The 22824-nt window shown below is 41.8% G+C and overlaps 2 protein-coding genes across 5 annotated transcripts in view; both read left to right on the top strand.

Moving 5' to 3' along the window:
- The window catches only part of TUSC2 (tumor suppressor 2, mitochondrial calcium regulator), a 39210-nt gene that overhangs the window by 4451 nt on the left and 11935 nt on the right, over positions 1-22824 (top strand). Inside the window, exons 3-4 of one of the 4 annotated variants that reach the window (XM_083355350.1) lie at positions 2394-2484; positions 4573-5575. In XM_083355350.1, the coding sequence (XP_083211476.1) occupies positions 2394-2459 (66 nt within the window). In that variant the 3' untranslated portion in view covers positions 2460-2484; positions 4573-5575. Of the gene's footprint in view, positions 1-2393; positions 5576-9690; positions 10527-22824 lie in introns of those variants that run through there. The other 3 variants (XM_083355351.1, XM_083355352.1, XM_083355349.1) reach the window with 3 other exon arrangements.
- The window catches only part of HYAL2 (hyaluronidase 2), an 80909-nt gene continuing 60912 nt past the window's right edge, over positions 2828-22824 (top strand). Inside the window, exon 1 of the mRNA XM_083355342.1 lies at positions 2828-2919. The gene's annotated coding sequence lies outside the window, so the exon portion shown is untranslated. The remainder of the gene's footprint in view (positions 2920-22824) is intronic.

The following is a 22824-nucleotide window of genomic DNA, read 5'->3' on the forward strand; positions in this document are numbered from 1 at the left end:
GTGCCGATACTTTGTTTCTCAAATAAAAGATTCTTTAAGGTAAAGAATGCCTTAAAGTTTTTTTGAGGAGTTTTTCTGTCCAATGAAAAACACATCCTTTCTGTTCAGAGAGAGAAGAGCAGTTAAAAATTGTTCACCAATCAAAGGTTTATAGTCCAAATTATTCCATTATCTCAATAATACATGTTTCTTCTATAGGGAAATAGCTCCATGACACAGCTCTAAAAGTCAGTTATTATTTATGTTCATAGTCCAGGCAGGCCAGTTTCAAAATAGTTTATTGCCTTTGCCACACAGATAAGCAGCCCAAGAGGTGTTTTTTTTTCTTTTCCTTTTCCCAGCTGCAGTCTTCAAAAGTGAAGGTTTCTGAAAACAAGAGAGAGTCTTATCTGAGTCTGGGCTTCCAGCCAGGTTTCCATAATAAATTATAGTGCTGTAGTTCGCCACTAGATGTTGTTGATGCCGTCTTGCAGCTTTTTACATCCAAGCGTATATTACAAGCTTTTTAAGTCTCTTTAAAAAAAAAATCTGAAGAGCACTTTTAATCCCCAAACTTCAAAGTTATATATGTGTATTGCTTCCAAATTGATCTTGCAATTTTTTCTATTTTCCTCCAAGCAATTCGCTGCTTTTCTTTTCCTGAGGGAATGGGGTGGAAATTCCCTTCCCTCTGTCATCGGGGAGGATTCTTTGCTTTAGGCGTTTTTTCCCCCCAGGAAAAAGTCTTAAAGTCATAAAGAGAAGATACGGTCTCACCCAGTTCCATCCACGTTGCTTGAAAGTTGCTGGTTGATGCTTATTTTCTTCAGTTGTCAGCAGCTTCTGACTGGCCATATGAATGTAGCCAGTCTTTCCCCTGCTGGTTTGGAGGGCTTCCTCGGATCAAACGGAAGGGCCTCTGCCCTCCCACGATCAATGAGGGTTCCCTCCTTCTCCATCGCCTCTTCGGGGGGACTTTTCACCCTTTTTAGGGTCCCCAGCAGGGCAAAATCGAATGCGGAAGACGGAGCTCCGTCTTCCTGCACTCGTCATGCCACAGCATCAAACCAAACGTCGCTAAGTGCCCACATTTTGATCATGTCCTGTTTTAAGGGCAAGGATCCAGTTGTAAGTTGCTTTTTTCAGTGGGGCTGTAGCTTTGAACAATTGCTAAACAAATGGGTTATAATTTGAGGACCACCTGTGTACCAATAGCCTAAACACCGAATGGGTTCTTTTGTTTTACACAATGGTTCATTATATCTATAGGATAAAACTCAGATAAGAATATAATTTTGGTTCCTCTACTGCATGGTTCCCCAAGCTGTGGGCCATGGCCCACTACCACTCCTTGGCCTATTTGCAACTGGGCCGTGTGAGTGGCTGGTGTGTGCACACACACAGCCCCACTCACATGAACATCACTGGTGCTTGGGGCTTCACTCGCACAAGCGTCATGGACGCTCGCAGTCCCACTCCCCTGGATAACAGGCGTGCCTGCATGCACACATGCCTGTTCTTCCCACAAAACCATCTCCTCTTTCCCCCCTCTCTCCCCTCCAGGCCACCAACCTGGAAAGGTTGGGGAACTCTGCTCTACTGTATCAATCTTCTCAAACGCAGCCTGTTTTCTGAGGGAGCGCTGGAAGATATTACATCTCCTATAGGAGAATCTTGCACACGGGTTCTAATATACTTTTGTTTAGCTGTGTTTATTCACATTCATTCAATTATTCACTGGCCTTCCTTTTTTCCCAAATGTTTTTTGTTTTCTTTTCTTTTCTTTTCTTTAAAAAAGCTGAACCTCTTTCTTGGATAGAAAACGTCTGAATTACAAAATGAGGTAGAGTATAGTGATTAGAACATCTGAAGTAATTAAAAACGATAGATGCAGCTGTAGAGACCAATTTTCTTTGTTAACATTTTTTCCTAGTCAACTCTTTTCCTATTATGTGGTTGCCAGGAGTAAAAAAAAATGACTTGATGGCACATAATCACTCTCTTCCCTAATCCTCAATACTTGTTGTTTGCTCTGCAAATAGTCAAATAGCTCAGGGGTGAACTTCACTCCTGCAAGTTACACTGAAAGAATTAAACCTATTTTCTTGTGTGCTCATTTGATCAGAACCAGTTTGATGCCTCTAGGGATAGAAGTGAACTGTTTGATGCAAATATCAGGGGTCTTACTACTTTCTGGTCCTATTCCTTGTTTTCTTTCTGCAGATAAATAACTACTTCTAAGTCTTCTTCAGTCCAACAGTATGGCCTACTTGCTTTTCTAATGTTTTCTGATTTTTGGTTATGAGCAAGACACTTTTAGCACAGTATGTCTTAGGTGGAAAAATCATTGCAACCTGCTTCTTGAAAGTTAATTTTGGTGGCATTTCACTCACGTTGTATCCTTTTTGTTCCAGGGCATGGTGAAACTGGAGCACCCTCGAATTCACGTGGACTTTCCTGTTATCATCTGTGAGGTCTGAGCCAAGAGAAAGTTAACTGTGTGCTGTCAGTACATCTTATTTGGCCAGTTTTACTGTACCACATGTAAAGCATGCTAGGCAGCCACATGTCCCTGCAGAGGATGAATTGGGAGCACGGACAGACAGCAGGCTTTGATGCTTCTCTGTTTGGATGCAGTGACAGCAACTACGGCACTGGGCACACTTCTGATTATCAGGCATAATATTGTCTAAGGATGTATATTAGTGGGACCTGTGTCAGATGAGATGTCGGCCCTTGATTAGGAGCCTATTCAAAATTTCCTTCAGTGAGTCAACTAGAACTTATTAAGCAGCTGCTAATTGATGCTTAGGTGGCAGCAGATGTCAGATGTCGTGACACTAGAGAGCCAACTTGCACTTTTTTGGGAACAGATATTCTGCGTGATTACCCCAGCCAGCTTTTACAAAAGTTGATAGTGACATTTGAAGATGAGAAAAGGTGAGCAGAAAACTTCCTATGCTTCCTATGTCCACTCGCCTGCTTACCTTATAAGCATGGGCTGAAAGACTAATACTGTACTATATCTTCGTGGAGGCAGGGAAAGTAATGTTGCACTTAGTAAGCTGTTCAAAACAGAAAAGTTTTTGAAGTGGTCATAGGAAACAGACCAACATGTAGGTTTTCCTCTCTTTGTTATATTTCCCTTCGGAGTTGCACTATTTTCTTTGCAGGTTTCATCTTTTTGAACTTTGCAAGGTGGACTAAAGGTGTGAAGCAGCATCTGGATATGAAGCTTTTCTGTTAAAGTGCACCAAATATATTACATCTTAGGAAGCATTTAGCTTTCAAGTGAATCTATAAGATCCTTCCCTCACCTAGAGCCCTCCAATAAATAATAGAGCACAGTGACTGTAGGGCCAGTGATTTTGCTAACTGGAGCTGATAAGATTCATAGTCCAGGACCTTCTCCGGAGAGCCCCTTGTCAAAAGAACAGAGTTCTCTCTTCATTCTTGTGGTAGAATAACTTATTCCCATATTGGTTTCCCATGTTGCACAAGCAGAGCCTCCACCTATGTCCTCCACATGTTGCTGAATTAAAGGTTCAAGGATCCTCCACCATCGGCCATGTTCTCTAGGATTGCTGGAGAGACAAAGGTTTCCATCTCATAGGTTATACTGTCTCTACTAAGACAACTTTGCTTTGGTCAAGATGTTTGCCACCTAATTTGGCTGTGTAATTTGGCCCTTCATCTTCCTCTGCCAGCAAATAATAACAAAATCCTGTGATCTTCCTTTGGCAGACGCCTTGGATTGGACCAAGTAGTGTCTGATGTGGGGATAATGCAGCAGACTTCAAAGGAAAGTTATATCTTTTCTATTTCGAAGAGCCTTGCCCTTCTCCCTGATGTATGAATGTGAAATGTTTTTCTATGGTACTGATAGCTGAGCAAGTACTGAAGCAGTATGCCTACCTCTTCATCCCAGGCTTGTTGCTTTCATGATGTAGAGCTACCTGCTGCTGAGAGGTGATCAGGCAAACCCTGTTAAAGGCACTCTTATGAAGAGGCTTTCATATGCAATGTACAGCCAAAAGATCCTTGCCTGCCTGCCTGCCTGCCTTTTTACCCACCCATCAGACTTTGTATTAAGCTTTAAAAACGAGTATGGGTGGGTTCATTGCACATCATATTTCTTTCCCAGAGTGTGTCATTGCCTTTCTGAGCACTTCAGGCATTGCTACCTCAATGTTCAGTATAATTAGCTTGTACACAGTTGCATCACAATATTAGTAAGTTAATGTACATCCTTTCATGTCCACCCATGCAAAGAAATCATTTCTAAGCATTAAAAGCCTAAGTAGAAGTGTTAAGGAATGCGTATAGCAATGCTAACAGAGGTCTACCTAGTCATCTTCGCCCCTCTTAGCTACAAGTCTGTGTTACATATTAGGACCGATACCTGGAGCAATTTGTTTATTCGGTAGCCGCTGCTTTGCCATTCAGAAACCAGGTTGTGAATTTACAGTTGTACGATTCCCCGTGAATAGGAAGTGTACAACCAGCCAACCCTCCCTTATGTAATGAAATCTGAATTTTGATTCACTTTTAATAGTGTGATAATCAGAATCTGACATTTCTGATCTTTATTAGGGAAGGAAATTTCATTGCAGCGAATCAAGAGCACCCTGCGGATCGAGATGAGTTTGCAAACTTGCTGGGCCAACAAATACTCCCCTCCCAGCATGATGGTCCATAATGAATCATAGGTTGTCATCCAGAGGCTGAACCATGCTGCTTCTTGAGTAATTGAAGGGAAGGCTGCTTACTAAGAAGATTACCTCAAAAGTAGGTCGGAAGAAGCAGTATTGGATCACATTTTATCTTCAGAATAGAACGTTCTACTCCCCAATCTGGAGATTTTATTCACGGGAGATAGTGAAAGCCTTGTTGGTAACAGTCTTTCTCATATCTACATTTCTAAAATACCTGGTTCGCGTTCTTCCAGTGGTTATTTTTTGAGCAAGCAAGTGCCCTGTGTTCAGAAAACTACTGTGCTGTGTTGGATTTCATTTCCTCATGACTTGCGCAGCAAGTTGCTCTCACTCTTTCTGACAGCCATCTAAATGGAGCCTCTATGCAAAGGAGGTCTCATTTCTGTCAAGCTTGACATCTCCTAAGCTGCAGGAGACTCCCAGGAGAATATCAGCAGCTGACATCTCTTAATTTCTCTCCATTTCTCCTTGCCTGTCCACTGTGTCTCCTGCTGTGCCGTTGTCTGCTGGGATTCTGCCACCCCTCTCATCTTGCTTTCTAGCAGCTCTGCTCTTCGTGCAAATGGTAGCTGTGATCAGGGAGAAGGCTTGTGGAGACTATATAGGATGCTGATACTGTGAAAGCAGATGATGGTATATAGACAAAAATATTGATATATATCACTTATCTTTGGAATAAGCAAAAAGCTCTATTTCATTTTAATGATCCTTCCGTGCGTGTGGTTGTGTAGAACTGAACCCACTAGCACTGCCCTTTCTGTTGTCGTAGCATACAGAAAGGAATCCTGGAGGCAAACATGTATAACATCTATTTCCTCTGCCTTGAAGTGCATTTGTTGAATTTTGTTAAATTTCAATAAAATTGTTTGTATATCCCAGAATATGTCTATAGTCGTGGGTCTGTTTGATGTTCAGAAATTCAGTTGCTTCTGGGTTTTTTATGACCTGAGAGGCATCATTTAATTAGGACTGTCTACCAGTAACTGCTTCTTTGAGCCTGGTAAGCTCCAGCTTGCATTATCAGCACTAGTATTGGAGTCCCATCTTCCATTAGCCACCATAATGGGCTTTTTCATTACTGGTTGGCCATTTGAGATTTAAGTAAAAGTTAACTCACTTCTTTGGGCAACTCTATCAGTAATGCCATCACTGCCATCTTTAATGATTTTGCTAATCTTGGCAAAAAGGGACGCAGTGGCTCAGTGGGTTAGGAGGCTGAGCTTGTCGATCAGAAGTTCGGCAGTTTGGCGGGTTGAATCCCGAGTGCCGCGTAACGAGAGAGCACCTGTTACTCGTCCCAGCTTCTGCCAACCTAGCAGTTCGAAAGCACGTAAAAATGCAAGTAGAAAAATAGGGACCACTGCAGTGGGAAGGTAACAGCATTCCGTGCACCTTTGGCATCTAAGTCATGCCAGCCACATGACCATGGAGATGTCCTTGGACAAGCGCTGGCTCTTTGGCTTTGAAACGGAGATGAGCACTGGCCCCTAGAGTCGGAAACAACTAGCACGCATGTGCGGGGGAACCTTTACCTTAATCTTGGCAGGCATTGAACATTTATTCTTGAGTTGTTGGGTTAGGTTAAAACAAAAATTATAGAGACATTGAACTAATAGTATTATAATGGTGACAGTAAAGGATCAGAAAGTAGAAATGTAAGTTTAAGTCTGTGTTGTGGGGTGGTCTTTTTATTTTGTGTGTGTGCGCCTTTGAGTAAGTGTTAATTCCCAGTGACCGTCTGAATGAGTCCCTGCAGTTTTCTTGGAAAGATTTCAGAAGTGGTTTGCCATTTCCTCCTCCTGAGGCATGAGAGCAAATGGTCCAAGGTCACTTAGCTGGCTTTGTATCTAAGATGGGATTAGAATTCGTGGTCTCCTGGTTTCTAGCCCAGTGCTGTAACCGCTACACCTAAATGGCTCTCTATTGCGTTTAGAAACTGATAAAAAAAAATCCTTGATAAGTTTTAAACGTATGTGCTGTGGCTTCCTATGTAAATCAGAGGAATCCAGGTGATTAGGACAAATGTCTATTGCTATAAAAAGTGACCTATAAACTTGAGGACCCAAATTGTTGGGGGCAATTAAGCTGACTTTGTAATAATGCCGCTTGGGGGTGTGTGAAAGCCCTAATAAGCAGGCATATACATAGAATGAAGGCTACTGCTAAGCTTGTAAGCCGCCCTGAGTCTTCGGAGAAGGACGGGATATAAATGGAATTAAAATAAAAAAATAAATAAAATAAACTTAAAATAGACCAGTTACCCATATGAGGGTCACATCAGCAGGCCACCAACCAAATTGAAGTCTTTCAGTGCTTCACTCAGGACAGTTGAGTAGAGATAGGGCCACACGTGACTTGGGTGGCAAACGTTTAAGTCTGCTATCTAGGCCACACAGGAAGACAATACAGGAGGAATATTGGTGATATTCTAAAAGGGAAATGTTTGGAGAAAGAGTGCTCTCTTTGAGGAACAAGGGCAAACACCTCTCTGGAATCATGCTAGGTCTTTAAACAAATATTCCTTGAAATTGGGGAATGTGCCCTCAGCACTGGACATATCGGAAAATACATAAAGTACTTAATGTTTATTCTCAATCCTAAACAAAGCCACTAATGGCCTTGAATAATGGCTTGAAAATGGGAGACTACTATGCTTTCTTGCTGTTAAAAGCATACTTGTTTTTCTCATGAGGAACTTCCTAATGAAAATTTACTGCAAGGAGTCATGGATTAAATAAAAGTTTGATTATGATTATCCCAGCGACGTGAATGAATATTAGTGGATTGTTTTGAGAGTAGAGTTGTGCTGCTACCAAAGACCCACCATTCAGCTGCAAAGATAAATATTATGGTTACTCCTAGGACTTCCAAAGAAAATATACACCTAATTCTACTGAATTGCTCATTTTAGAAATGTAAAGGCAAACAGAACAATATATTTATTTTCCAGAATGGCATCAAGTGGTTATCTGTCAGTGCAGTGGCTACTTTCTTCTCTGTTCCTCTGGTGCTTCCCATAAATCTAGTTTAGAAGGCAAAGTATCAAAAAAAAATCTCATGGAGCAAATACCAGTAGTTATTGAACGTACGCATAAATTGTTTTGATGTAATATGAGAGCTACATGTAGTTCACAAATACTTCTTGCAGGTCTCCTGAACATCCTGAATTAGTTGAACTCAGATATTCAGCATTTGGGGAGTTGGATTACTAATGTTAAGGCATGAACTAGACATTGGTTTGTGTTTCTTTTAACCTTGTCTGGTGACATCGTTCACTATGTCCCTTCTGATATCATAATAATGAAAATAAAATAGTGTTGTCTCTCTCAACATAAGAGCTATGGGATAGCAGATCCTTCTCTTGGAGCTATCCGTATCAGTTAAAGGCTCAGAATTGCCATACATATTTACAGGGTATACATATCAACAATATGTTGCTTTAGTCAGACCCCACCTTGAGTTTTATCTTCACTTCTGAGCATAGCAGTACCACTTAGATTTATATACCATCCCATATTGTTTTACAGCGCTCTCTGAGCGATTTACAGAATCAGTATATTAACCCCCAACAATCTGGGTCCTCATTTTACCGACCTCAGAAGGGTGGAGGGCTGAGTCAACCTCAAACCCCATCAGGATTGAACTCTAGGCTGTGGGCAGAGTTTGCCGGCAATATAGCATTCTAACCACTGTGCCACCAGGGCTTCTAAACACCATTAGAGCATCACAAAAGAAGATTAAAGAAAAATGGGGAAACTTCCAAGAAGAGCAAAGAGGAAAAATAGAAACTTAAGTACTATGAATAAAGAAAGTGTTGAGAAGATTGAAAGGATTCTCCAAATTCCTGAAAATATACCACAAAAAGGAAGTTAAGTTCTCTGCTTTGTCTCATTCCAGAGTGCAGGACAAAATAATCCAGAATATTGGATTTAAGTTGCAGGAAGGCAGATTCTGTTAGACGAATTAAAAAAAAACTTGCTAAGAATAAAAGCAATTTGATAGCGGAACAAATGACCAAGAGAATTGATGAACTACACTTCACCAGATGTGTTGATGCAGATGCTAGACAGCCATTGGTTGTGTGTGCATGACAATACTCATCAGATGAGTCATTTTCAGGGGAAGCCAAAGTATACACAGGTTAGAAAAGGAGAAAGAAATACTAAACAAATGAAAAGGAAATGTAGCTGAAACTAATTTACACCAATTCACAATTTCCAAATCATCCTTGCTTCCACCAAAACCATATACCAAGTCATACATTTCACTGTGTTGCTTAAACTTTTCACTTTTGTCCTTCTGAGGACCTCATCAACTCCATCCAAACAGGACTTCCTCTTCCTCTTAAATCCATTTGCTCTTCATACATTTGTTTTGTGAGTCATTCATTCTCTCTGTCAGCGTATTTTAATACAGTATGCTTTGGCAATCCATCCTTATGAATTTAGCACCCATTCATTCTTGACCCTGTGTCTTCTTTTACCATGCAGATTTTAGAAACCTACCTCTTTTGCATTTAACTGACTTATGTTTTTCCTAACATTCCCAGCTCAGGCTTCCATATAAAAAATGGGTTTCAGTATGCTGTTATACTCCAGAAGATGGTAGAGGACAGGAAGGCCTGGAGGAACATTGTCCATAGGGTCGCGATGGGTCGGACACGACTTCGCAACTAACAACAACAACATGCTGTTATACACAGCCCTATTTGCTTCTTCCACCAAATTATAACCAGTGGAACAGCTTGCCTTCAGAAGTTGTAGGTGCTTCATCACTGGGGGTTTTAAGAAAAGACTGGACAGTCACCTTTCTGAAATGGTTTAGGGTCTCCTGCTAGAGCAGGGGGTTGGACTAGAAGACCTCCAAGGTCCCTTCCAGCTCTGTTCTGATTGATTGATTGATTGATTGATTGATTGATTGAAATATTGCTCACTCCTACTGAGGAATAAGGAGCTTGCTTTCTCTTACTCACAATCTGCTGTGTTTGCTGCCACAGCTGGTTCTTTGGCAATCCTGCCCCCTAGATTTGAAAGGGGACACTTAGGAATGACCCAAGACAACTTTTGGGTGGCTGTGGACTCACCAAGGAGGAGGAATCTTGAAGAGTGCAACTCCTTGTGGGAGCAGTTGAAAAATCAATGGGCGTTTCCATCTTCTGATGCAGAACGTTTATCGTTAAGCACGCCTGGGATTTTTGAGTTTGCTTTTTGAACTTTTGTTTTTGTTATTATCTTTAATAATAAAGTTGATTGGCTGAATGCTGATATATTTCAACCCCAGCTGTATTTTTTCTGTTTTCTTTTTTTTTTTTTTGCTTGCTTGCTTGCTTTGATTTATTGGACTGCTTTTATTAATTTCTGCTTTCCATATGGAAACACGACACGTGGCTTTGGCTTTGTATTTTACTAACCTGCGGAAAGGTTTTTTGACCAACAAATGTTCCTCATAAGAGACCTCTACCTATCCAGTTCTTTCCATCAGCACTGTACATTAATTCCCCATCTATCAAGGAACTCCATTCATCTGTTTGTTCTAGTTTTTTCTAACTTACGCAAGTGTGAAAACACAATTTCTGCCTATGAAGCACAACAACCTTAACAAAAATTGACTTACACTAATTTTCTGACCCTTTCATTATGCAATCTAATATCAAATCATTCTGGTTGTTGCCAACAACACAGCATCATCTGCATACAAAAGTTCACATACATTCATGTTCCCAACCAACATACCTCTGATCTCATTTCAAGCATTCCTTATAAACATTTATCATTTAACACATTAAATAAACAAGGAAATCACACATCCTTGACTTACTCCCTGCTTGGTGTTGAACTGTTTGCCAAGCATTCCATTTATTCTCAGTCACATTTTTCTTCCACCATATAATTTATCACATTCTTACCACATTCAGCAATCAACCTTTCATAGTAGCACAAAACATTCTCTAATTCAAATGTATTTACTTCATCATGTACCTTATCTAGATCAACCTATTTCTCACATTCATACATCTCAGTGACCTTATGATCAGCAAAATCTAATTTGTTTAGGCTTTGTCTGGCTTAAAACCACACTACACTTTCTAAGTTTGGTTCATTGCCAACTCTTGAATCTTTCCGCCAAACTCTTTCTGTGGCACATATAACAAGTACACTTAATTCACCTTTCCCTTTGTAGAAGAGAATACATATCTATGTGCGTGTGCATTCATGCACACATAACTACTGTAGATCCTATTTTTACCTAGCAAGCCATGTGTATCTGCATCTAAATATTTTCAGGTTATTATATTTATACTGTCATGCTCCCAAAAGAGCCATCACAGTTTACAAACCACAAACACACACAGAGATACACACACACACTTTTCAACTGCTGAGGTTTTGAGGGTGGCGTTAAATCTATTTATGTGCATCTGACTGAGTTATGATGGTAAGGTAAAGGTTCCCCTGCACATGCATGCTAGTCCTTTCCAACTCTAGGGGCCGGTGCTCATCTCCGTTTCAAAGCCAAAGAGCCAGCACTTGTCCGAGGACGTCTCCGTGGTCATGTGACCAGCATGACTAGACGCCAAAGGTGCACGGAACGCTGTTACCTTCCCACCGTAGTGGTCCCTATTTTTCTACTTGCATTTTTACGTGCTTTCAAACTGCTAGGTTGGCAGAAGCTGGGACGAATAACAGGCGCTCACTCTGCTACGCGGCACTCAGGATTCGACCCGCCAAACTGCCGACCTTCTGATCGACAAGCTCAGCGTCTTAACCCACTGAGCCAATTAGGTGGTTACAAATTGAAGAAAAATATGGTACAAACCAGTATCAATTGATAATCTACCATGGGCTATGGGAATATTCTCCAGACAGAGGAACTGGGTCTGCTTCATCATGTATGGTAAATGCACTTCTCTGTTTTGTTGCAAAAATAGAATTAATAATTAAATAATTATGTATGTCTTTATTGGCCAGGAACTTCCTTTAAAAGCCAGTAACTCTTATGCACAAGTTTACCTTGCAAGGTGGCATCATTCTGTTTCACAATATATTTACATTGGCAGATCCATTAAGGAAAATTATGTAAATCATCCAGGTTTTTTTGGGGGGGGAGGAAGTAGGGTCTCTGGTACTAAAAGGTGGGATTTTTTTCTGTGCCCACCAGATGGCAGAGTTCAGCTTCTTTTGAACAGGCCCTGTTGAAGGCAAAACATCTTAAATTTGCTAAGGTTGAGAAACAGCAGTACAAAGCGTTAAGCAAGAGAACAGTTGCAGAACATTATTTGAGTATACTATTAACAACACTGTATTTGCCTTTCAAAAGAGGAACAATAAGGACTGGAGGACTGCTATGCAAAGCTCTGACCATCTGACAACTCACATTGCAGAGGGAACAGAATTATGAAGGAAGGGAATGGAGGAAGAGTATGAGGCTGCAGCAAGGGGGAGAATTGAAAATGTGTGGAAAGAGGTTTACATGCACCAAACACAAGGTTGGAAGGCAGAGAAACCTCAGTACAACTGTACAGAGACCACCAAAGCAACTTAAAATGTATCATAAACTTCCACATTTTAAGAGCATCTGAAGGATCTGAATCAAAGGAAAGCACATTGTTCTGTTTTGTGACTAACACTGAGGCAAAGAATTCATTCTTTTACATTTCTCTTCTGATTTTGGTGTGTGAAAATGATTGCACACTGAAAAGAAGAAGGACAAGGAGGATTGATTCCCAAACCATTCTGATTTCTCTGTCCAATTCCCATTTAAAAACAACACTGAAGTTGGTCATTTCAGCTTCAACAGGCAAAAAAGTCAAAAGTGAATGGCATCATCATGCTTTAAAAACATTTAAAATGTGTAGCTTTATATCTGTCAGAATTGCTATGTTGTATTTTGCAGAATTTCAGAGATTCAGCTATTTTCAAAAATGTTTTGTTTTCATTTATGATAGTAGAATTCTATGTTGGAGTCTAAAGCATAGGCGCTTACAAACCCCACAAGAAGTGTGCTGATGACTAAAATAGGCAAGTGCCCTGCATGATTGATTGATTATGTGCCATGGTGTTGCTGTCAATTTTTAGCATCCACATCTTCTGGATAATCAGGTCCCACCCTGGTCTCCCAATGTAACCATCTAGCTTGCTGCTAGTTGTTCTCTCTTCTTTTCTTCAATCTTTGCCAGCATTATGGACTTCTCAAGGGAGCTGGCTGTTTGACTCCAGAGTATAATTTGAGCCTGGCAATCTGTGCCTCAAATGAGACCTCTGAATTGGTTCATTTGTTATGGTTCATTTGTTTGTTTTCTTGGCATTTCATAATATTCTCAAGAATCTTTTGCAATCTCAAACTTCAGAAGTGTCCATACAATTTCTGTCCTGTTTCTTCAGACTTCAGCGTTCACAGAATAGAATAGAATAGAATAGAATAGAATAGAATAGAATAGAATAGAATAGAATAGAATAGAATAGAATAGAATAGAATAGAAGAATAGAATAGAATAGAATAGAATAGAATAGAATAGAATAGAATAGAATAGAATAGAATAGAATAGAATAGAATAGAATAGAATAGAATAGAATCTGGAAGGGACCTTGGAGGACTTCTAGTCCAGCCCCCCATTCAAGCAGGAGAACCTATACCAGGGATAGGCAACCTTGGCTCTTTTATGACTTGTGTACTTCAACTCCCAGAATTCCTGAGCCACCCTGGCTCAGGAATTCTGGGAATTGAAGTCCACGAGTCATAAAAGAACCAAGGTTGCCTACTCCTGAGCTATACCATCTCAGACAACTGACTGTCTGGCTTCTTCTTAAAAATTTCCAGTGATGGAGTGCCCATGATTTCTGAAGGCAAGCTGTTCCACTGTTTAATTATCCTCACTGTCAGGAAGTTTCTCCTTAATTCTAGGTTGCTTCTCTCTTTGATCAATTTCCAACCATTGTTCCTTGTCCTGCCCTCTGGTGCTTTGGAGAATAATGTGACCTCCTCTTCTTTGTGGCAGCCCTTCAAATACTGGAACACTTGCTATCATGTCTCCCCCATTTCTTCTTTTCTTTAGACTAGCACTAGCCAAACCCAAGTCCTGCAGCTGTTCTCCGTATGTTTTACTCTACAGGCCTTTGATCATCTTAATTGCTCTTCTTTGATTTTTTTCCAAACTCTCAACATCTTTTTTGTGATATAGTGACCAAAATTGGCTGCAGTATTCCAGGTGTGGTCTTACTAGAGTTTTATAAATACTAATACTTCATGTGATCTTCATTCTATGCCTCTGTTTATACAACCCAGGATTGTATTAGCTTTTTTGGCTGCTGCTGCACACTGCTGGCTCATAGTCAAGTGATCGTCCACTAGGACTCCCAAATTACTGTTTTTTAAGCCAAGTATCGCGTAATATGTACTTGTACCTTTGGTTTTTCCTATCTAAATGTAAAACTTTGCTTTTCTCCACATTGAAACTCATTTTATTGGATAGTGCCCATTGTTCAAGTTTGTCAAGATCTTTTTGGATCCCTAAAGTATGACAAGGAAAATCATTTCCTGCAAAATTCTTGATATTTCTGGATATAGAAATTGTATTTTTCAGTACAGTCTTCACAGCTATTGTACCAAGTGCTGGTCTGTGGTGTATTTCTGCACTGTTGGTGCCATTATTGTACATAAGTCAATCTTAAAAGGTAGAAGCTATCCTCAATATCTTCATTTGCAGTTCTAAAGCCAGAAGCTTTGTTATTCATTTTCCCTTTTCCCCTTAAATCTTAATCCTACTTTCACAATATGCCCCTTGACTTGCAGTACTAGAGTCTACAGATCATTTACATTTTCGGCTACCAGAGTAGAGTCATCAGCATAACGCAGGTTATTTAGGTTTCCTTCTCCAATTTTAAAACCACTTTCATGTTCTTCCAATCCAGACTCCCTCTAGAGATTCAGCATATAGATTGAATAAATAAGAAGAGAGTATATAGCCAACAGACTCTTCATATGTTTCTGTTGTCCAGAACAGGTACTTGGCTGTTCTACCTGGGTGTTTGGGATGAGCTTCATGTCTTGGCTGACTCTGCTGGGAATATACACTCTTGGTATTTGCTCATCTCTTTAAGAAACACCCCCCTCCACACCACAATGACGCAGCATAGTAAGGCTTGAGGGGATGGGAGAAAATGTCCTAAAGCTCACCCATTACTTGGCATCACAAGTGTCTTAGCAACACAATTTCACAACTTTGCGGAAGTGACAATTGTTTATCACAGAACTTTTTCTGCGGGGTGTATGAAATGCAACAAAGTCGAAATGCCATTAAGAAACAAGTCATCAATGAGTTATCCAAGAAGATCTGATGAGGTTTATATATATATATATATATATATATATATATATATTAAAAAGAACGTGATGAATTAAGCAGTAAAAAGTAAGGCCAGGTAAATAAAGCAACATTCCACCAAAAGTTCATTTGACTGCTTAACAAATTCCGTACAGAGTTGCACAATCCAAAACTTCATCACTACTTTGCTCTTCCATGGCCACTGCTGTGCTTGGGGAATCAAATTCTAACTAACCTTTGAATATCCCACATAGGTATTCTGTTCCATATTCAGTAGGGAACCTCACTGACATGGTAACTAGTACTAAGGATGCCCTTATACATAAGATACGTAAGATTCATTTATGAAGAGCCTGTAAAATAAGATTCACTGTTCTGTAAAGAAATCCTACCAGCAAGCAAAGATGGCAATCTTTTCAGTACTTCTGCATGACTATGTGAATACAAGTTTTCTCTGTGTGTACATACCAGAAGAACACACTTGATGGGAATTGTCAGATATATAGAGTAGTGTAAAGAGGAACTCCAGACAAACAATGATCTCTAACTGGTTTTTACATCATATTCCTGAGGGTTTCAAGAGAACCATCTCATCAATGCATTTGACATATTGATTAACCATCAAGTTTCATAATCCATCAGTTGGTTTGCTGTTTATACAAATACTTGTATGCAGCCTCTTCCATGGATTTTGAATTTAGCTTAGGAATGTGCAAACCTGGCAGATAAAACATGAAAACATAACAAACATTGCTTGAAAGCAACAGGCACCCCCTAATATTGCTATCTACCTCTTCTTTAAAAACCATGAAGAAAAACACCGTTTCCTAAATCTAACAGGACAGGGGCTACCTTAACCTCAGGGCCAAGTTCTTCCAGAGCAGGGGTCTTCAACCCTGGTCCTTTTATGACTTGTGAACTTCAACTCCAGAATTCCTCAGCCAGCGTGCCTGGCTGAGGAATTCTGGGAGTTGAAGTCCACAAGTCATAAAAGGGCCAGGTTTGAAGATCCCTGTTCCAGAGTGAAATGCCTGCAAATTATAAGGTCTTTCTTTGAGGCCCTGTCCTGTAACCTCCTGGTTAGGGTAGATTTTACGTAGAGCAGATAGTTTGGAATATAACAAGGACCTAAGCCACAAAAAAACCCACACCATGTCAAGCAAATTACAGTAGTTAAACGAGAAGATGACTTATGCCCTTGTCAGAACTTCCTGGTTTAGGAAAGGCCACAACCATGGCCAGCCAAAGCTGGTTGAAGGCTTTCCTAGCCAAGATCTGTAGCTGGTGTAGGAGCTGTGAATCCAGGTGATCCCCTTGTGCAGCTGCTCCTTCAAGGGATGTACAAATCCATCAAGAGCTACAGGTGGGACCTCCTTGGTCCCTGAAGGTAAACAGTAATTCTGGCTTGATAAGATTCCATCTGTTTCCCCCCCTCCCCCCCCCACTTATAGGTTTCTATGAAACAGTGAGAGGAAGTAATAAAACAAGTAGTGCAATAACAGCACACATTATGTGACTCACATATTTGCATCTGAGTTCAGGATGCAAGCACAAAGGTCAGGATCAGTGTCAAAATGCCATGATGCAGGTTTTACAATTTTTTTTTGTTAGTGTGGTTGATGCCAGATGGGGATGGCCCCATAGAGTAAACACAGGGCAGCCATGCCAGATGCCACTAGAATTCAGTTCCTGCTTAATAAACCCCCACTGAGTTTCTTCCCATAAAGGGAGGAAAAGGATGCTATTTTGCCACTATTACTATCAATCACACTGGGTTGCCTCAGATGCTACGTTCAGCATCCATTCCCAAATGTGCCTTCTTGTCCAATAATTCAGCGAAGGCCTTTTGGCTTTAATTTCTGAAAACTTTTCCTCTGAAGACAAAAAAAAGCTGAAAAGACTTGGAGAGGTGAAAAAGCAAAACTTTCCAGGGGTCACTGAATACATTGCCAAACCCATCTGGCTTCCAAGCTGTAGCCTCCAGCGACTGAACTAATTTGGCAGTTCCTGCCTGAAGTATTAAAAGGCCCTCCCTGGCTTTGGTGATTATGCAGTTGTAGTCTGAGTGACAAAAGGTGATTCACTTCCACACAGCTCATACCTCATGCTGCGTGTGAGATCACAGGAATGAGCTGATAAGGACTTTGGTGAATGCTGCCTGTGCCTAGAAAGAAACCGTTTTCAGTCTGGAGGGAGGAGGTGATCTCACAGCTGTGCCTGGAGTTGTATCACTACCTGTTCTTAAAAAAAACAGCCTTGATCACAAGCTCATTTGCAAGCAAGATTGAGAATGAGGGTCAGTACATCAGAAACAGAAAAGTTGCCCTATGAACCAGAGTTCCCCAACCTTTCCAGGTTGGAGGCCTGGAGTGGGAGGGGGGAGGGGGGGAAAGACGGGATGATTTTGTGGATGGGGCAAGTGCGCATGTGCGTATGCCCGAACGCCCACGACATTCACGGTGTAGCTTGCGCAAGTGGGGCCACAAGTGCCTGCAAAGAGGCTCACGCGAGTGGGGCCGTGACTGCCCTCGACAACCTTGGCGCAAGTGGTGCTGTGTGCACGAGTAGGGCCTTGCACACACGCACAGACGTGTGCACACCATTCGGCCACTTACGCAGCCCGGTGGCGAATAGGCTGCCCACAGGTTGGGAAACCTGCAGTAGTGGGCCGTGGCCCACAGATTGGGGACCCCTGCTATAAATGATGAAGTTTTGGGTGCTCCATCACTGGTAGTTTTCAGCCATTTGTCTGGATTGATATAGGGTAGGGGTGGGGAACCTTGGCTCTTTTATGACTTGTGGACTTCAACTCCCAGAATTCCTGAACCAGCATGGCTGGCTCAGGAATTCTGGGAGTTGAAGTCCACAAGTCATAAAAGAGCCATGGTCCCCCACCCCTGGCATAGGGTCTCTTGCATGAGCAAGAGGCTGAACTAGAAGACCTCCAAAGGCTCTGTTGTCAGTACTGGAGGAGGAGAATAGAAACAGTCATGAAAATCTCTGGCTTTTTAATAAAATTTGTTGTGGTATTCAAAAAAGTCGCTACCAGATTCCTTCTAATTTCAATGGTATCAGGTATCCTTTTGGAAGATGCTTCTGAAAAGATGGTACAGATGATTTTAGCATTCAGAATGACCTCCAGCAACCAGTTGAAAGGGACCAGAGGCTACTCACAGATGTTCCTGAAGCAGAATTGACTCATTGCTCTCCAAACCTTGATTTCCTTCTTCAGGCTGAGATCTCCAAATACAGGGGTCTTCAAACTTAGCCCTTTTATGACTTGTGGACTTCAACTCCCAGAATTCCTCAGCCAGGCATGCTGGCTGAGGAATTCTGGGAGTTGAAGTCCACAAGTCATAAAATGGCCAAGTTTGAAGACCCCTGCCCAAATAGAAGCTGCACACTCTGTTGATATGCTTCCAAAGGAAGAACTTGCAGGCATTTCAAGAAAGGAAGTACTTACTATACTTAAACTGCTGAGCCCCCAGAGAGTCCCATTCGATGGGCTATGGAAATAAAAGGAGAGGAGACGCCCTGACATATACCTCTCAGGACTAAGATGGAATATAAATGTGATAGTAATAGAAAGTTAGAAGGGACGCAGTGGCTCAGTGGGTTAGGACGCTGAGCCTGTCGATCAGATGGTTAGCAGTTTGGCGGGTCGAATCCTGAGTGCCGCGTAACAGAGTGAGTGCCTGTTACTTGTCCCAGCTTCTGCCAACCTAGCAGTTCGAAAGCATGTAAAAATGCAAGTAGAAAAATAGGGACCACTACGGTGGGAAGGTAACAGCGTTCTGTGCGCCTTTGGCGTCTAGTCATGCCAGCCACATGACCACGGAGACGTCCTCGGAGAAGCGCTGGCTCTTGGGCTTTGAAACAGAGATCAGCACCGGCCCCTAGAGTTGGAAATGACTAGCACGCATGTTCAGGGGAACCTTTACCTTTACCTTTAATAGAAAGTTAACAATAGGTAGCCACAGAGTGCAACTAAATCTATCTGTTCTGGCCAGCCTCTGTGTGTCATCCTGGGTTCTGTAAAGGAAGAAAGAATATAAATATTTAAAAGGAAAATCTTGGTGACTACATAGAGAAGCTCCTCTAGGTGTTTTTGAGAGTATGAAAGTGGTTTAACCATTGCCTTCTTCCAGGATATTTTTCCACTTCTCAGTCTCCCTTGCAGCTTGAGGATTCCTTGGTAGTCTCTCATCCAAGAACTAATTGGGTCTGATTACACTTAGTTTTGTGGGGATCAGACAAGTTCACATAAATATAAATCAAAACGAAGGATATTCTTTCAAGACGAAAGATAAGGGTCATACAAACTACGACATCAGCAACGAGAATGGGAGCAGTTTGGTGTAGTGGTTAAGGTGCCAGCCAAGAAACCTGGTCCCAACTGAGGTGTGAAAGTCAGCTGCATGACTTTGGGCCAGTCACTCTCTCTCGGTCCAACACATCTCACAGGGTTGCTATTGTGGAGAAAAAAGGGGCGATGAAAATGTATTATGTGTGCCAACCTGAGTTATTTATACCAGGAGTCCCCAAACCCCGGACCTTGGGCCATTCAGCCGTGTGAGCAGCTGGCAATTGCGCACCCAATTCCTCTTGCACGAGCGGCACAACATCCATCCATCCAAACATTTGCGCACCTGCCAGGTTGCCCGTAAGACAATACAATAATAAAGGCAGAACAAAATCTAATAAATAAATAAAATTAATGTAATAAATAAAAAGGATCAAAATATCCACAAGGTTCATAACTGGTACAGTGCATAACTGTGATTAAAGAACAGTCCTCTACAAAAATGAAGAAGTGCTATTTGGATTTTTCCAATTTTATGTAGCAGAGAAATCGTGTAAGAAAGAAAATCAAAGCAACAGTCACATTATTAGGAAGCTGCTTCTTTATCTTGTTTTTATTTCTACAAGGTTTTATTTTTATACCGCTAGGAGCAGCAGATGATGCTCAACATATTATTACTCTGGTTCTCAAGCAACCCTGGGGTGCATAGTCACCAAGAGGAAAGTACATTTTCTCAATGGAAAAAGATTTCGTTTTTCCAGGTAGAAAATAAAGTCATGGTAGATACTTGGAAAATATGATATTCCCCTCAGTGAAATAAAAATACTCCAAGAAGCGATAAGCAAGCTGCACAGAGGAAATAAAAAAAAAACTCTTTGCATTCAAAGCCCAAAATAAATGAAGCCAAAACTCACTTTGGCCAGGCTCTTGCAGGGCATCCTTTCCCAAAGCAGCTGCCAGATTAAGCAAGGCCAAGCGCAGGCCTGTTCTTCAGAGATAAGGCCCTTATCATGTCTAGCCTCAATGGTGGGAGCGAAGCATGGTGAACCTCAGAGGAAAGCATGTCCACACCCAGGAGAGGGTGAAGGACTCAGCATGATGCTTGCCAGGGTAAGCTGAGCCTGAATCACCTTCTCCTACCCCAGGCTGTTTCCCTTCTCTTTGGCTGTCCTCAAGACTGAATGAAGAAGAGGGATGGTGACTTGTGAGGGCCCAGGTCTCACTTATTTTTCACAGATCCTCCTGTTATTCTTTGGCTGGAGATTTCTTTGTCTTGCAAAACTGGCTTGAAGTGATTGCATTACAAGGGGTGTGAAAGTCCCTAGATTAGGAAATCTTCTCTCCCTTATCCCCTCCCTTTGTTTTCCTCTAGCACTTTATTGTCCAGCAGGCCTTCCTGAGATTGAGCTTCTGTTCTTCTCTCTCAGCACTTATGCCAAGCTGCACCCTCTTCTTCCTCCCTACACAGGGCCTGGAAGGTGGCAGGTTTCCTCCTCCTCTTTCCTAAACACACACACCCAAACTTACATTCACACCAATACTCCAAATATTCAGGCATTTTCCTCAGTTTCTTCCTTTCCGCTTGTCTTTTAAGTCATTCTCTCTGCGCACTAATCCTTCTGCTTGGAGCTTATCCAAAATGTCTGGTGTTATGTACTGGGCTTTTGGAATATCACCATGTGCATTGCTGGAGAACTAACGGTTCTCCAGCAATCCAGACAGGATGTCTCCAGTCCTGCCATTGGTCAACTTTGGGCGGCAAGTATAGCTTCAATCTGATTGGTTAATACCATAGGGCCTGGCTATATATTGAAGCAGGGTGACTCCAATCTCTCAGTACAGTTTCTGCTTAAATAAAGTATGAGTTTGTCTGTACTCATCTGCGTGTTCTCGTTCCTGCTCATCAGAGCCCACAACATAATATCTGGTTATAAGGATACCTGGGCACAGGATCTCATTTTCTCACCTCTGCTCAGCCTCAGTTGCAACTCAGATAAGTTGCCAGAGTGTGGCTCAAAATTGTTACTGTTATGTACTGGGCTCATTAGTAATATCATGTGGGTTGCTGGAGCAGCTAACGCAGACATGTCAAACAAAAGGCCCGGGGGCTAGATCCGGCCCGTGAAGTGGTTTCATGCGGCCCGCGAAGCCATCCTGGAAACAGTGAGGGAACGGCCCCCATTGCCTTGGCCCTGGCCCAGAGACCCTCCTCCTGCCAGAGACCCTCAGATCTGTCCCACTCCTGCCCAGGCCCCCATAGGCACCCTTGATGCCAACGATGTAGAGCTGGCCACGCCCACCCAGTAGGCCATACGCACTCTAGCCACGCCCACCCAGTAGGCCACGCCCACTCTGGCCATACCCACTCGGCCCCCTGAGGGCAACCGCAATGCTGATGCGGCCCTCAATGAACCCCTGAGCTAACGGCTCTCCAGCAACCCAGACTACAAGTCTCCAGTGCTATAATTGGCTATCCCTAGGCGGCAATGGTTGTTTCAAACCTATTGGCTGCCACCTAAGGGCTAGACTATATATTGCGGATAGTTGCAGCCATTTGCCAGTACAGATTCTGCACAAAATAAAATATGAGTTTCCCTGTACTCAGTTACCTCGTCTTCATTCTTGCGCCAAAGAACCCGCTATTTAACAGTTACTGTTGATTGCTCTTCAAATCCTTTCCAGGCCTCTTTCAGAGCTTCATACAATTGTTTTCTTTGCAAACACCCATATGAAACCTTGATTCTCTTTTCTTCCCTCAAGATGCTGATTGGGAATTGCAGTCCGGACATATCTGGGGAGGGCTGGTTTATACTGGCCTCCTTTACAGTTTTCATAAGGGGTGGTTCAGAGAATGGCTGCTTGTGGAAATTAGAATTAAAGACTGGCTTTTCTAAGAAACTAAAGGCAAGTGTGGGGCTCATTTCTGTTCACAAGCATTCTCTTGAGTAGCATAATCTGAATGAAAGCCTTGATGGTATATATGACAGTAAAAATCTATTCTTGAATGAAACAGGGGCTATTAATAATGTAGGTAGGTCAAATGCATGAACAAAGCCACTGCCAAGAATATTTAACCAAGTTCTGATTGGCAAGACCCAACACACTCTCTGTATCAGTGAAATTCATCATGATTGATGACCAGAAGGAAAGTCGGTATACTGTGGCGAATTCTGGGGAAATGAATCGTGTTTCTAAATGCACTCCGCATGAAAGCATAGTATGCCCAGCACACGTCATCCTGAGCCCTTTCTGTTAACCAGGTTTGGTTTGAGGAGCCCTTGGTGCTCTCTGAGCTTGGTTGTTTTCTTGCATATGTTTCATTACCCAAATTATTATTAATTATTAATAATAATATTTCTATACCGCCCTTCTCCCGAAGGACTCAGGGCGGTGTACAGGGCAAGAATAAAACACAGAGATTTACAAAAGATAAAAGATAAATTAAATACATGCCCAATTAAAAATACAGTAATACATAGTAAAAGTAACCCCCAATAAAAAATAGT

This window comes from Vipera ursinii (genome assembly GCF_947247035.1).
Source record: "Vipera ursinii genome assembly, chromosome: 2".
Taxonomy (NCBI): Eukaryota; Metazoa; Chordata; class Lepidosauria; order Squamata; family Viperidae; genus Vipera; species Vipera ursinii.